General features: G+C 35.8%; 1 protein-coding gene across 1 annotated transcript in view; it reads left to right on the top strand.

Annotated features, from left to right (window-relative positions):
- The window catches only part of GNAT3 (G protein subunit alpha transducin 3), a 76,770-nt gene extending 60,744 nt beyond the window's left edge, over positions 1–16,026 (top strand). Inside the window, exons 6-8 of the mRNA XM_036761010.1 lie at positions 13,050–13,179; positions 13,398–13,551; positions 15,836–16,026. Coding sequence (XP_036616905.1) covers positions 13,050–13,179; positions 13,398–13,551; positions 15,836–16,026 — 475 coding nt within the window. The remainder of the gene's footprint in view (positions 1–13,049; positions 13,180–13,397; positions 13,552–15,835) is intronic.
- Positions 16,027–16,238: the final 212 nt, after the last annotated feature.

Raw genomic sequence — 16,238 nt, 5'->3', positions numbered from 1 at the left:
TTTTGGCATTCCTGAGAATAGGTGGCTGCCTACTATTACTATTACTAGTAATATTACCATTACTATTACTAGTAATACTACTATTACCACTCATAAGAACATATTTGACCAGAGATAGTACTGTTCTAGTACTTTGAGGCAGCTAGGTGGCTCAGTGGGTAGACTGCCAGGCCTGGAGTCAGGAAGACCCGAGTTCAAATATGGCCTCAGACACTTAGTACCTGTCTGGGCCAGTCATTTAAGCTCCATTTGCTTTAATCCACTGGAGAGGGAAATGGTAAACCACTCCAGTACCTTTGCCAAGAAAAACCCCATGGATAGTATGGTTCATAGGTTCACACAGTTACAAAGAGTTAGGATGTGACTGACCAAAAAAATGCTTTGACAGAACTATTGTTCCATAAATATGTATTGTTCTTCACTAAAGGGAGAGAGAAAGACTTGACTGAAAGGATCCCCATACCACAGTACAACTCACCTTTACAACTAGGAAAACCTGATTGATATCTAAAAGCATTATTTTATCTTTCCTAATATTCTACTAACTATAGCATAACATCTTAGAGATGGAAATGATTGCAGAGTTCATCCAATGAATACATAAGGAGGAATTCCCCCTACAGCATCTCCAAGAAGTGTCTATCTGGCCCCTAATGATACCTGAAAGCGCTGGGGAATTCACTAATTCCTGAGGCAATGAATTAGGAAGTTCATGATCATCGCTAGCAGAAATTCACCTCTTTGCCATTTCCATCTGTTACTCTTAGTTCTGATCTTTAAGGACAATATTCTTCTTGAAACACTTGAAGACCTACAATCATTTGCTGTTGTTATTGGGATAGCTAGATGGCACAGTGTGTACGGCACCACGCTTGGATTCAGGAACCTGAGTTCAAATCTAGCCTTAGATACTAGCTATGTGACCCTGGGCAAGTCATTTAACCCTGTTTGCCTCAGTTTCCTCATCTGTAAAATGAGCTGGAGAAGGAAATGCAAACCACGCCAGTATTTTCACCAAGAAAACTCCAAATGGGGTCATGAAGAGTCAGACATGACTGAAATGACTGAACAACAACATAGCAGGACTCTGACCTCACTCAACTGAACACTATACACCATGGGATCATTTAAGTTTCTTTTTGTTCCTATGCCATGCTCTTGACTCATATTAAATTTCTAACTACCAAAACCCTCAGATTTTACCTTTGCATCAACTCTTGCCAGTCTTCCCTCGACTTGTACAGGTTATTTATAGAATACAAGTGTAAGACTTTGCATTTATCCCTAATTAAATCTAATTTTATCTTATTGGGTTTGGGTTATCATTTTATACTGATGAAATATTTTTGGAACTTGGTTCCTTTGTTTATTATATTGGTTGTTGCTTTTAAGTTTGTATTATCTTCAAATTTAATGAGTTCAATCCATGCCTTCATTTAAATTATGGCTAAAAATGCTGATCAGAGTGGCAGAAAATAAATTGTTACTTCATTAAAGACCTTCTTGCTGACAGAAATATATTTGTCAATACTCATTATATCTAATATTCAGACAGTTAGGGATTCTCCTGATCAACCATATCTAGTAATTCTGTCAGAAAAAAAAGTAATATTAGTCTGGCATGATGTATTTTTAAGGAACCCATGCTTCCTACCAGGTAGAAGAGTAGTTCTAGGCAGTGGGGTGGAGTAGGGGAGATTAAAAAAAAAAAGATCTGAGGGTTTTAGTGGATCACCAACTCAATATCAAAAATGTGGTATTGTAGCCACAAAAACTGATTGAATTTTAAGCTGCTTTAAGGGAAGGATAGTTCGGGTAGAGGAGATGTCAGTCCCACTGTACTCCACCCAGGACAGATCTGTCATATAACACTGAGTTCTAGATACCATAATGGGGCAAGGGGCAGGAGAAGGAAATTGATAAGCTGGTGAATATTCATAAAAATGTGACCACAGCTGTGAAGACCCTCAGGGTCATACAACATTTGAATTTGTTAAAGGAACTATGTGCATTTAATCTGGAGAAGATAAGACTTAGGAAGATATGATAGCTAACTTCAAGAATGTGAATATCAGTGGTATTGAAAAGAGTTTTGACTTGCTCTGTTGCCTGCAGAGACTTAACAAAATCAATGGTATAAGTTTCAGATTGTCCCATTCAAGTGTGATGTAAAGAAAAATATTGCTAGCAAATGAGACTATCCCCAAATGGAATGACTTTTGGTGATCTGGGATCTTGTTTGGGTCTGTTGACTTGAATTCTTTTTATGCAGCTGAGTACTCTCTTACCAGGGGCAGCTAGGTGGTACAGAGGACAGAATTCCAGGACTGAAGTCAGAAAGATTCATCTTCCTGAGTTCAGATCTGTCCTCAAACACTTAATAGCTGTGTGACATTGGGCAAGTCACTTAACCCTATTGACCTCAGTTTTCTCATCTGTAAAATGAGCTGGAGAAGGAAATACAAGCCATTTCAATATCTTTGCCAAGAAAAACTCAGATGGGGTCTGAGCATCAGACATTACTGAACTACCCAAACAAGACTCTCTTATCATACCTTCATTTATCTTAAGTCTCAACTCTCATTTAACCATTTTTGTTTTATGCTTTCCAATATGAACACAATTTTTGTGGGTAAATAAAATTAAAGTTGGTGTTATCTGTAGCACTCTTTTATGTATTATAAAACACTAAGAAAATTAGATTTTCAATGGATTTCAGTATTTAGTATCTTTCTACAAAGTTATCTTTATAGATATATGAGCATCATTGTCAGATCATGATATGATATCAGTATAATTATTCATAAATAACTATAACTGATCTCACTTAAAATAAAAATTTGATTTCCAAAATAAATAAATCAAATTCATAATCAATAAACATTCACTATTCCAGCTACTATGCTAGGCCCTGGGGATACAAATATAATAAATGAAATAATTCCTTTTCATGAGGAGCATGCTTTCTAATGGAGGAGACAAAAAAAAATAACAAAAACCACAACCAAGATTCATGTTTTGCCCCCTGGTTAATTAGAGTTAAATTAAAATTCTCATTCCATTTTAGGAAACAAAGAACATCCTTAATGGGAAATCACTTAAAGGACACATTTGAAATTGCAAGTGCTGGGAACTCTCCTCCCTGTACATTCCTACCTCTTTGAATTAATCACATAAAATTTGTTTGCCTTGTTTTGAAAATACATACAATGCAAATAATTTAGAAGAGACTAATTTGTTTGTGGTAACATTTGCCAGCTTGACAATTCATCTTTATTCTTTCATAGAGTTCATATATATGTATTTGGCATGAAAATCAGTCAATCCTTTTTCTATTGCTGTTGCCTCTTGACAAAGCATTTCCACTTGACAGACCAGGAAATAGGAAATAAAATTCTAAATCTGCAAGAAAAATGTTCATTGACATTTTTAAAATCTCATGCCATTCAAAGTACTAAAAACAAGCTCTGCAGGGAACACGTAAAATTATTCAAAGTTAAATACTGTTTGATCAGATCATAATGAAATAATTATGGAAAATGTTAAGAGCAGAGAAAATAGAGAAAAAGAAATTTAAAAGTTATTTGAATCCATTTTCTGAAAAAAAAACCTGAGATAAAACTTCAAAAAGAGGTAGAAATTCATGAAGTAATAAAAAATATTGAAATTTTTATCAAGGAGGAATGCAATATTTATACAATTAGGAAAAATTCAATCTGTCTTTCTGTCTCTGTATCTGTTGTTAGTACCAGTACTGCAATTCAAACAAAAATAGCTAGTTCTCCACACTCAAAATAAGATGAAAAGAGCACTGGTCAAGTGCTTCGGAATTCAGGACCATAATAAGATTTTTTAATGGTGCTATTGCATCCATAAGTGGAACTCCCAGGGAAGAAATTTCTTCATCAAGGCACTTACATGACCTAATGCTGCTTTAACTTAAAGCTATTCTCCAACCTAAAGTTCTAGAGAGTTGCCAAGTGGCACAGAAAAAAATCAGTGACATGCCTAGGGTCACATAGCCACTCCATCAAAGGGAGGATTTGAGTCATCTACAAGTGGCATCTCAAAGACTACTTTGGGGGGACAGATATTATAATAGGAACTCTTTCCACAAAAAGACAGGACTAAATGTCGTTTAGGTTTCCTTTGAATTAGAAGAGTCTGTAAGTGTAATTCAATGCATTATAACAGTGATCCCATTCCCAACCTCATCCCCATTTCTATTCCCTCAGAGATAGGCTATGTATTTTTTATCTGAGGACCTAATTTATGTGAATATAGCAACACTACAGGCAGATGGGGAACACTTGGAAGGAGGGGTAATGCTGAGATTTGTGGCTCTCTTCAAACCCCTCTGATAGGTTTCCTCCTTTACTATCTAGCTATGGATCTGGCCCAGTGAGGTGGAAGGGATGATGGGAAGAATTCCATAAGCCTCCTACATTCCTGTACTAATTTGCCAAACAGCAGTCTAACATGTGAACATAAATTCTTCACATAGCCAGATGTGTGAATTAGATTGGAGACAGGCCAGTGTTGTAATGGTAGCAATAGCATGCCTGGCCCGATATCCTCCATAGGGCACGCAGCTAGTAGCATTTTCCTACCCACTCCAAAAGTTCTTAAGCTATTCTCAGAGCCATACAGGAAGCTTTTTGTGGGCCAAGTATGAACAGCTGAATATAAATTCACTTTGAATTCAGAAGCAGAGAGGAGAGTAGATAGAGGATTTTCCACAGGGTGAAAATTAATCCATAGGGTGCGTTGTTGTCAACCTTCTTTCAGCAAAGAGACAGAAAAGACAGGGTGGGGGAAAGCATATACATAAATATATATGTGTGTGTGTGTGTGTGTGTATATAATACATACATACATATATACATATACATATATATGTGTATATGTATTCATATATCTATGTATATACAGGCATACATGTGCATGTAAATGTGTACACATACATATATGCATTTTGAATATATACCCACATTTACATATTGTATTGTATAAATATAATCTTATATACATAATGTGTACATATGCAAATGTGTGTAAATGTATGTGTGTACATATATCCATACGCACACATATGTATGTGTGTATGTATGTGTGTGTGTGTGTGTATATATATATATATATATATATATATATAAACATATATATGTACACAGAGAGAGAGAGTAAGGTGATTTTACCATTATGTTTATTTTCTACCAAGCATCCAATATTTTAATTTATACAATTAAACATTTTGAGATAATTTCCTTATAACCAAAGGTTGTAATAGATATCTGGCTCTAAGTGCTTTGGGTGAGAATGATAGTATCATGTTCAGGTAGCCCCAAAATCTTAGTACAGATTTAAACTTAAAATTGTAACAAGGCTTGTCAGATATTCTGATATGCATACTGATGTCTGTGCATTGTGTATGTGTACATGTGTGGATATAGCATTGTAGTTATAGATATAATATGTGTATGTGTACGTGTGTATATAATACCATAGATAGATAGATAGATATAGATACAGATAGATAGATGTGTGTATATGATTTCATTAGGATAGGGAACTTCCCATGAAGAAGCTCCCTTTACCAAACCATATCTTATCCTGCTCTGAAACACAAAGAGTTGCCAAGGTACTAAGAAGTCATGTGACCTGCCCAAAGTCATTCAGCCAGTATTTGTTAGATGCATAACTTAAATCCTGGTTTTCTTGATTCTAGGCTAGATTCTTTATCCACTACAGCCAACTGATTCTCTCCAATAATCCCTAAAAATCAACGACTTTCCCTTCTAAGAGTGAAATATTAAAAATGTTTACCACACCAATAGTGGAAAGGAGAAGAGATTTTGTTTTCATTTATAAACTGTAGCTAGGTGACTCAGTGGATTCAGTGCTGTTCCTTTAGACAAGAAGACCTGAGTTAAAATCTCCCCAAGACATTCACTAGCTGTGTGACCCTGCGCAAATCACTTACCCTCTGTTTACGTTAATCCACTGGAGAAAGAAATGGCAAACCACTCTAATCTCTTTGCCAAGAAAACCCCATGGACAGTATGGTCCATGAGGTCACAAAGATTCATACTCGACTGAATCAGCTGAACAAGAAAAAGCAGCTCCAAATAGGCAGTGGAAATGTCATAGATCATCCAAATATGCACCACCAATCATCCTGTTCTTTTATCTACTGACTTTATTTTGTTAGAAAGCTCCCTACAGTAATAGAACCCTGATGCTGAAATGTTTAAAATTAGTATTATTTTCTATTTATTCAATTTAATTAGTAATCTCAAACTCAGATAGAAATGTTGGCCACCAAACCATACATAAGGATCACTGTGGGCCACTTATTGACTTAGAAAACCACATATTTTTAGTATCTATGTTTTATTTTATTTTTATTTATTATATTACATAGTTTGTGGGTGATGTGTTTGACGTCTCTGGACTACATCTCAAGTTCTATAAGTCTATGAATTTTAAAGCATCATTTGCCTTGAATCAGTAGGAAAGCAGTTGTTGAAGATGAGGCACTTAGTTTACATATTAAATCACATAACTGAAGAATTTAAAATAGAGAAATACATCTCCTTTTGAGAATGTGCTATCATATCTCTCTAAATCATCTTTTTTTAAGTGTAAACACTACCCAAACAGTGAAACTTTCAATCTTACATTCAAAATGATTAAAAAAAAAAACAACAACCCCTTGGAACAAATAACTCAGAAATTGATTTACATTATAGACACACATTTTCATCCACTTAAATAAAACATCATCCATTCCAGGAAATGAAATACTATGATAAGTAATTCAATTTCAGGAAATAGCTAATTAAATAATCATTCCAACCCATATTATTGATTAGTCAAATTCCAAAAAATGATTCTTTTTGTTATATAATATAGATATTGATTTATATATATATATGCTTAAATGTATTTTATATATTGATTTTTATATATGTATATACATATATATTTAAAATTTATTTTCTCTATTAACCCCTTTTCCCATTCATTGTGTGTGTGTGTGTGTGTGCGCGCATGTCTGTGTATGTTCTATAAATACATGTGAGAATAAACGAAGGTAAAGTTTAAAAAATCCAAACTGTATGCTTTCCCTGGTCCTCAATGTTTCTTTTGTTTTAAAATGACATAATTGCTTATCATCAATTCTTTTTTCAATGTAGTCAAAGGTTGAAATATTTTTCCCAATATTGCCTCCCACCATTGCCCAATTTTGTTTTGATATCCAACTATTTAAGGGCAGAAAATACAGTGAAGGTGATGTCATGCAGTTAACTTCCTACCTGTGTGAACTGAGGCAAATCACTTAACTTCTCCAGGATTTAGGTTGCTCATTTACAAAATAAAGGAAATAAAATGGTTTACCTAAAAGGCTCCTTGAAGTTCTGAATCTTTTTTTTGTGTGTAATCTTATGTGTATAAAAAAGAGCAGGGGGGAAATGAGTAAGAATATTAGGCCTACAGTAGCAGAATCAGAGACAAGTCTATTTAGTCAGCTCAATTCCTCTGTATGTCCCTAGGAACAGTCAGGAGCCAGATAGATCTCTTGGGTTGGTTTTCTACGAAACTATCTGAGAGAGCTATGACAACTCAGAACAACCAACATTTGGGTTCATTTACACAGGCAGAGCCAGATAAAGAAACTTGCATACATAGCCCTGCCTTTGTTATGTATTCTGGGTATGGATGACCTTGGTCAAGTCATGTAGCTACATCTCAGTTTCTCATCTGTAAATTGTGCAAGTTGGGTTGTGAAAATGGAATTTGTTGTTAAAGCATTAAATGGCAGGCTTTGCTGGCACAAGAACTTCCATACATTTCTCTTTCCCTTATTATTAAGCCTGTCCTAAGATTCTTGACTGCTGTTATTGTAAAGCTAATGTGGGAAAGGAGGATTGATGGAGAAGGGGAACCATGCTATTTCCAAGTAATATTTTATATACATGTAATTGATGACAGCTAGTTGGCACAATAGATAGAGCACCAGACCTAGAATTACTGAAGACTTTAGTTTAAATCCAGTTTTAGACACTTAGTAGCTGTGTGAACCTGGGCAAGTCACTTAACTCTGTTTGCATCAGTTTCTTCATCTGTAAAATGATCTGCAGAAGGAAATAGCAAACCATTCCAGTATTTTTGCCAAGAAAATCCCAAATGGTATGGCAAAAAGTTGGACACAACTAAACAATGACAACAAATGGATGGTTTTGCATTTAAGTACTTCAGTTAACAAGAAGAGAAAGTGTGATTCTAAATTCTACAGGTCCAGAACATGACCCATTTGGAACATGCTTAGTCCTAGATTTTCAGTATAATTCCAGGATATTAAAGATTTATAGAAGAAAATAGACCTCTTATATTGGTGTGCTCCTTAAACCCATGAATTCTAATAAATGTTCACTGACAAATTACTTTAATCCTTGATTGGATTTGTAGGATGTTGCCTCAAGTGCATTGCCTATTGAACAATTAGACAAAGTGATTAAAAAATCAACACATATCTATCCAAAATTCTAAGAATGTCTTACCTTCTGATGAGAGAATACCAATGTAACAACTAGGAAATTGAATCTTGTTTCTCTAAATTCCATTTCTATATGTGGCCTATAGCTATTATTTTATATTAATATCAGAGTTGTAATTTATTTCCCAAATTTAGAAAAGATGACAGTTATTCTCTATTAGTACGAACTTCTACGTTTACCAAAAGGATAACCAATCTTCATGTAGAGTTTCCAGGAAGACACATTTTCCCCTGAATATTCCTGTGAACCCTAGCAGGCAAATGCCAACTGATATAATTCAAAGGAAAGATTTACACAGCTTTCTTGTCACCTAGTCCTATCTAACCCAGATTGTATTGCATAGGGAAATGGTTAGTTTTCTAATAGAAAAGTCTACTATTATGGAATCTTCTTATCATCTTGTTGGCAAGGCTTCCCTTCCTCTCACAAAAACTAGGTATTCATTGGAAAAATTGGATTTTAAAAAAATTATACAGCCTTCTTTTATATAACCCAATTCTATGTAGCACCTAGCACAGAATCACGAGCCTTCAGGCGCTTAATAAATGCTTTTTATGAATGATGTGTATGTGTGTGTGCATGGTTGTGCATGTGTGTGTATGTATACACACACATAATATATACACACTATATATGTGTGTGTGTATAAATACACACATTTATGTATACACACTGTGATACTACCCCCAACTTCTCCTTTATTCATCTTGCTTGCACATACTTGTTTATATATTATCTTTTCCACCAGATTCCTTGAGTGCAGGAACTCTTTTTTTGAATTTGTTTTTCCTTTTCTTTGTATCCCCAGGGCTTAGTACAATGCCTTAAATGTGGTATTTATCAAATACTATATGATTGAATAACTATAATTTTCTATAGTAGTATATATGCTAAAAGGAAGAAAAGATGATTGAATCTAATGAATAAAATATATAAAGGAGACATCTAGAATCCTCAGAGGTTTTGAGCCATTCTATGTTACGTGACATTTTAGAAAGCATCACTTGTGACTGCGTATTTGAAATAGTATTTACTATTGTAGAAGGACAATGATTCTGGTGTGTGAATAACCTTTTATCCAACTGTTTGACCTAAAACCATAAAACTCTACTGCTTAGCCAACTGTTTAATACAAAACCATAAAGCCCTGGGATATGCCCTGCATTTGAGTATTTTAACAACTAATCCATGCTCAGCTGTCACCTAAAAGCCTGTGCAGTTATTCTTTATCCAAATTTTTAATGGGAGCCTCAGATTCTTGATGTATAATTTTTAAAAGACTTAAGTATTAGACTTAGTGAAGCACTATTCATGAAAAGCTACAGGAAGAATCGTGTTTCTGCAATGAATGGGACAAATATTTTACCCAGAAGGCAAAATAATCAAAACTTGTAAGTTTCTGGTTGTCTTTAACTAAGATGAGTGGCAGCATTGGATTCATTTCACATTTATCTGTCTTAAATTCCATCATCCCTCCCAAAAGAAGTCTGAAAGAAACTTTAGGAAAAAGAGGTGAGAATGAAAGGAGATGAATTAAAAAGAATTCAAAATAGCAACACAAAGTGAATGCTCTCTCAAAGTTAATGTTTTAGCCAGCTAAGATGATTGGAAAAAATCAATTACTCCTGCTCCCAGACAGACCTGTATTTCATTTCTATGATAGCAGATAGCATAGAGAACAAGAGAGAGACACTTAGGGTCATATACCCAGTATAACATGGACCCAAGCCACTCATATCAATCTATATGCAGAGAAAATTGGTTCCTACATTAGTAACCATTAGTCATAGAATATGGAGATCATTTGTATTCCATTAGCCATTTTATCAACGTGAACAAAACCCTAGGGAGTAATCACTCTTATTTTTCTTTCTATGGGGAGAAAAAACAAACAAATGAACAAATGGCATATGTATATATTAGTATGACTGTCAGTGTATGTGTGTGTACGTGCCTAGGGAAAATAGCTCTGTGCTGCATGTAATGATTATGACACCATCCATAGCTGCAGTACTTATACATGGGTATTACAACACATTCCTTCTCTTTCTACATTTTTAACAGATTAAATTGATCCTTATTAAATTTTCTTTGCCATTAGCATACCCCTCAGTAGTATATGGAAAATATTCCTTGAAAAAGGAGACCTGAAAAAAAAATGGTTAAAATCCTGTTGCCTAATATTTCATAGGGTCTTAGATGTATAGCTCAAAGTGACCATCTAGTTCAACTCCCTCATTTCACAGATGTGGAAACAGAGGTTCAGGGGTATCAAATGACTTGCCCATGGTCACATAGATAGTAAATGTCAGAAACAGAATTTGAACCCAAATCCTCTGATTCTAAGTCCAGTATTTATTCAACTGTAGCATACCCCCTTGCCTCCCTTAGTTTCTTCAGGTCAAATTTGACTTTATATATATATATATACAAAATGTCATGAATATTCAGTAGCATTATCAATTGTTACAATCATAGAAATGGAAAATATCAGAGTTGGAAGGCACATTACACACCATTAAGGCATCTAGGCAATATACACTTTGTGCATATTCATAAGCACATGCTGTTTCCCCCAATAGAGTTTAACCTCTTTGAAGAGAGAGAATTGTTTCTTCTTTTGTGTCCCCAGTGCCTGGAAGATAGAGTAAATGCTTGGTTTTTAATTGAACGAGAGAATAGAAATTGAATGTCCAAGGTCACATAAGTAAAATCAACACCAACTCTTCTATAAGTAATATTTAACTTTTATTTCCCTAAGCTCTTCACATCACTGGAATAAGGGTATTTGAGGGAAGGGTTTGATGAAGATTTAGTTACTGAAGCACCTAAGCAAAGTAAAGAAGGAGGAAAGAGCAGAGGGGAATGTCACAATTTTCTGTGTTCATCTTTACACTGGAAATCCACCCCCCACCAAGGAGAGTAGGGCATGGCTGAGAACAGTCTTACAGTAACAACTGGCTAGGAAATCTACCCGTACATACTCTGGTGTCCTAGTTGGGGATCTCTGTCCTAAGGAAACTGGAGAGATTTCCATTTTATCCACTGACAACATTCCCTAAATACCGGTAACTCATATTTAGAATACTGTGAGAATGTTATCAGGAATTACAAAGGAAATTGAAACAATAGCTGCTGCCATATTCTTAACCTAATTTACAATGTAAGCAGCTTCTTTAAAAGATACCCTCAGTTATAAGGTCTCATTGTTTTTCTATTTAAAAAAAGAGACAGGAGGCTGGAGTTCCAGGAGCCAAGATGGTGGAGCAAGCAGTAAGTCGCTCTCACTCTCCCTTACTGGCCTTAAAAACCCAAAAAATACCACCCCAGGAAAAATTCTGGAACAGTGGAGGCAGCAGAAAGACAGGGTGCAGCTGTCAGGAGGCATTAGTTATATCATAGTCATAGGATATTGGAAGAAGGGACCCTTTCTGACCCACTCCGGCCATGCAACTTCTCTACCTTATCACCTCCCCACTTCCCTGACAGCAACCTGGACTGCACCTTCTAGGTGATAGGTCAGCTTTTGCTTTATCTCACAGGGGACTCAGGCTTCCATACCATTTCCAGGAAACTTCACCACCATGTAGCCCAGAGTATCCCAATCTCCTTTCCAACTCACTTTTATGTTCTGTCCTTCCCTGTTGGAATGTAAACTCCTTGAAAGCAAAAGCACTATTGCTACCTTTTATTTTTAAATCACCAGCACTCCTTGGGTTAGTGCATGGCACATAGTAAGTGCTTAATAATGGTTCTCTCTCTCTCTCTCTCTCTCTCTCTCTCTCTCTCTCTCTCTCTCTCTCTCTCTCCTCACCCCCCTTGATCCCTCTCTCATCATATAGCTCAAACCCTTCATCTTCAATATTATGTACAGATAATGAAATGGAGTTTTAGAAAAGTGAGCTTATTTGTACAAGGTCAGGTAGGGAGTTGGTGGTAAAGCTAAGACTCTAAAGTACATCTTCTCAGCTCCCAACTGAGTGTTTTATTGTCCACTAGGTTAAAGTGGATGAAGAGAGGGAGAAAAAATTACCAGCCCAACTTCCATTCCTTTTCTTTTGGCTATAGGTATAAATACTGCTCAAGTAGGTCACATATCAAAAGGTAACTGGATATGTAGTTTATTTTATTATTTGTAAAGGGAAGGGGCGGGCAGAGACAAGTATTTATTAAGTGCCTACTATATGCCAGGTAATATACTAATTGCTTTACAAGTTTTATCTGTTTCCAACCTGAAAGCTACCCTATGAGATAGGTGCTATTATTTTCCCCATTTTACATGTGTGGAAATTGAAGCATATAGAAGATAAATGATTTGCCTAGTGTCAGAGAGCTAGGATGTGTTTGAGACCACACTTGAATTCAGGTCTTCCTGACTCCATATCCATAACTCTATCCATTGGGCCACTTCTTGTCTTTTTCCCTTAATATTACTTTAAATTCTGAGTGTACTAATTGTACTCATTATTTGAGATTTTATTTTTTAAGGATGTTTGATGTAGGTGGACAGCGGTCAGAGAGGAAGAAATGGATTCACTGCTTTGAAGGAGTTACCTGTATAATATTCTGTGCAGCGCTAAGTGCCTATGATATGGTCCTGGTGGAAGATGAAGAAGTGGTGAGTCCAGATTTAAAATATGATTTAATCTGATTACAAAGCAAAGAATCCTCCTTTGCAATGATAGAGTGTACATAAGACCTATTTCTTTATCCAGTGTTGATCTTTAAAAGATACACATTCTTTCCACCTTATTGTTCATCGTACCCAAGTAAATGTGACCCTTTATAGAAAATGGAATATGTCTATTTACTACTCTCATCATCTCTCTTCAACAGAACCGAATGCATGAAAGCCTTCACCTGTTTAACAGCATCTGTAATCACAAGTACTTTGCTAGTACTTCCATTGTCCTGTTTCTCAACAAAAAAGATCTCTTTCAAGAAAAAGTAGCCAAGGTTCATCTTAGTATCTGTTTTCCAGAATACACTGGTAAGATTTGTTATGCAAACCCGATAGCCATTAATTCAATACCCATGACCCTAGGCCCCCTGATATATTTGAATATGTATAAATCTTTGTATTTAACAGGGATCCTTAGGATGGTGTTATTTTTCATATGTACAAGCATAAGAAGAAAAGGTGAATTTTAGACCAGCAGATGTTTCTATAGTATATACAATGAAAAAAAAACAAACTCCTATTGAATGAAAGCAGAATTAAATGGAATTGAACCAGACCACTGAGTCGCTGACATTGATTAAGTGAAAATATTAATTTCCACACTACTAAATAGACATTGTTGAAACACCCTACAGTGTCAAAAAAGCTGAAGAGTGTCCTGTGTTAGAACTATCATTCCCTAAAGGAATCTTTAAATGTCATAGACATCTTTTGGGGCTCTAAGAAGAAAGGCAGTTTGTATTTCCAATCCAATTCACATTTCCTCAAAACCTTGCCCAGGTTCACATAGCTAGTAAGTGTCTGAGGCCACATTTGAACTCACGGACATGAGTCCTTCTCATTCCAATCCCAGTGCTCTATCCCCTATGCCACCTAACTGGCAAGTCACTTAACCATTTGTCACTGTTTCATCATCTGTAAAATGGGCTAGAGAAGGAAATGGCAAACCACTCCAGTAGCTTTGCCAAGAAAGCCCCAAATGGGGTCACAAAGAGGGGAACATTATCATGATTAAAATACAAATTCTACTTCAGCAGCCTCTGCTCTAGCATCTGGATTACCATAGATTTCACAGTGAACAAGGGAATTTATTTGCATAGATGTTTGTCAATTTTCGATTAAAAATTACTTTAGTCGTTGAAATTATCAAACTTCGATGGACATTTATTATGTGTGGAACAATTTGCTAAGTACCAAGAGAAATTTTGGTTTCACCAGACCTGTGTAGAGACCTCTCAGACTCATAAATTTAGAACTGGAAGGGACCTTAGAGACAACTGAATCCAACTGTTTTATTTTAGAGATATTGAAGCTTAGGCACAAAATGGTAAGGTAAATTTCCCAGGCATACCCAGACAGTACATATGTCAGATGTGGCACTTGAACAACAGTCATTCTGATTCTGAGGCCATGCTGTCTGGGAAAGGTATAAAGATTAAATAAGACATCAATTGACATAGAACACGTTTTTAAAACTATATAGTGCACGTAATTAAATCATCATTATTATGATTATGCATTGCTCTCCAGCTTGAAGCATGCCACAGATGATATTTTCTCCCAGGTCATAGAAGATGGAAAAAAAAATCTAACCTCATAAGAAAATCCCAATAACCTTATCCTGACAATACCAAGTTTCTGCTAAATAAAATTCCACTTTTAAAGACCAATTAGGTTTCTTAAGCTATTATTTTAATGGAATCCGATTCCCTGAAGTGAATCCATTTTATGCATTGTTAACAATAGGGGTGGGGAACCTGTGGCCTTCTAGTCCTCAAGTGTGGCCCTTTGACTGAATCCCAACCTCACAGTGGAAGGGCCACACTTGAGGACCTAGATGGCCACAGGTAGCCTCAAGGCCTCAGGTTCCCCTCTTAAACTAATCTTTTAAAATACTATTTTTACTGTCACTCGTCTGCTCAAAAATCTAAAGTGGCTCCCCACTGCTAATCACATTAAGTTCTATTTGACTTCTAACACCTTCTACAATCTGGCCCCACTCCAACCTTATCTCTCATTAAATGAAGATTTCATTCTACTCAGGCCAATCCCCTTACTGGCCTCTATGGTTGCTGTCCCTTTTATCATGTTACTTCATTTGTTGCTAATGCCTGCCCAAACACACCCAAATTCTACCCATCCTTTAAAATCTATTTTGATTTTTAACCTCCTCCAAGTCTCTTATGGTTACTTTGGCCTCACCAGTCTTTCTCTGAATTCCCACAGCCTGTATCCTCCAGACAACATTATTTAGCACCTGATCACATACTGTCATATTTGTTATTTATTTTTCAAGTGCAATAGTTTTGCCTTTCAGCCATATAGAAGTTGATTAATTGATGACTGCCTCCCTGAGTTAGGTTTAGTCAAGTCCTGGCCACTAAATATAGAGCACACCTCGTATATTTTAATCACTATATGTGCCAACAGCAAGATTTAATTTTAAAAAAGGATTTAATTAAAGGAAAGGATGTTTGATGGTGTTATTTATAATTTTGACTGTGAAATAACTATTAGCTCCTTCTTTGAAGTCCTCAGTATTTGAAGTTTTTAATGCCCAATGTGTTGATTTTTCCTGTCTCTTTCAATCTAGGACCAAATACATTTGAAGATGCAGGGAACTATATCAAGAACCAGTTCCTAGACCTGAATTTAAAAAAAGAAGATAAGGAGATTTATTCCCACATGACCTGTGCTACTGACACCCAAAATGTCAAGTTTGTTTTTGATGCAGTGACAGATATAATCATCAAAGAAAACTTGAAAGACTGTGGGCTCTTTTAATTGCTGCTTCTAAATGTGCCTTGATTCTGTGTTGTTTTCATGGGATAAAGGAAGATACATTGGGTGTTCTATTGTATTTTGGACAAGTTTTAACTGACTTAGAATTAGAGTTAGAATATTATTGCAGGGGGTTGGTGCCCAAATGTTGAAACATATGACCTCCTGCTCAAGCATTACCTGTGTTGTTTTTGGCATCATAAATAACTGAACTT

The sequence above is a fragment of the Trichosurus vulpecula genome, chromosome 5, assembly GCF_011100635.1.
Source record: "Trichosurus vulpecula isolate mTriVul1 chromosome 5, mTriVul1.pri, whole genome shotgun sequence".
NCBI classification, from domain to species: Eukaryota; Metazoa; Chordata; class Mammalia; order Diprotodontia; family Phalangeridae; genus Trichosurus; species Trichosurus vulpecula.
Note: the sequence above shows the minus strand (reverse complement) of the source record. Positions and strands in the feature narration are given on the sequence as shown.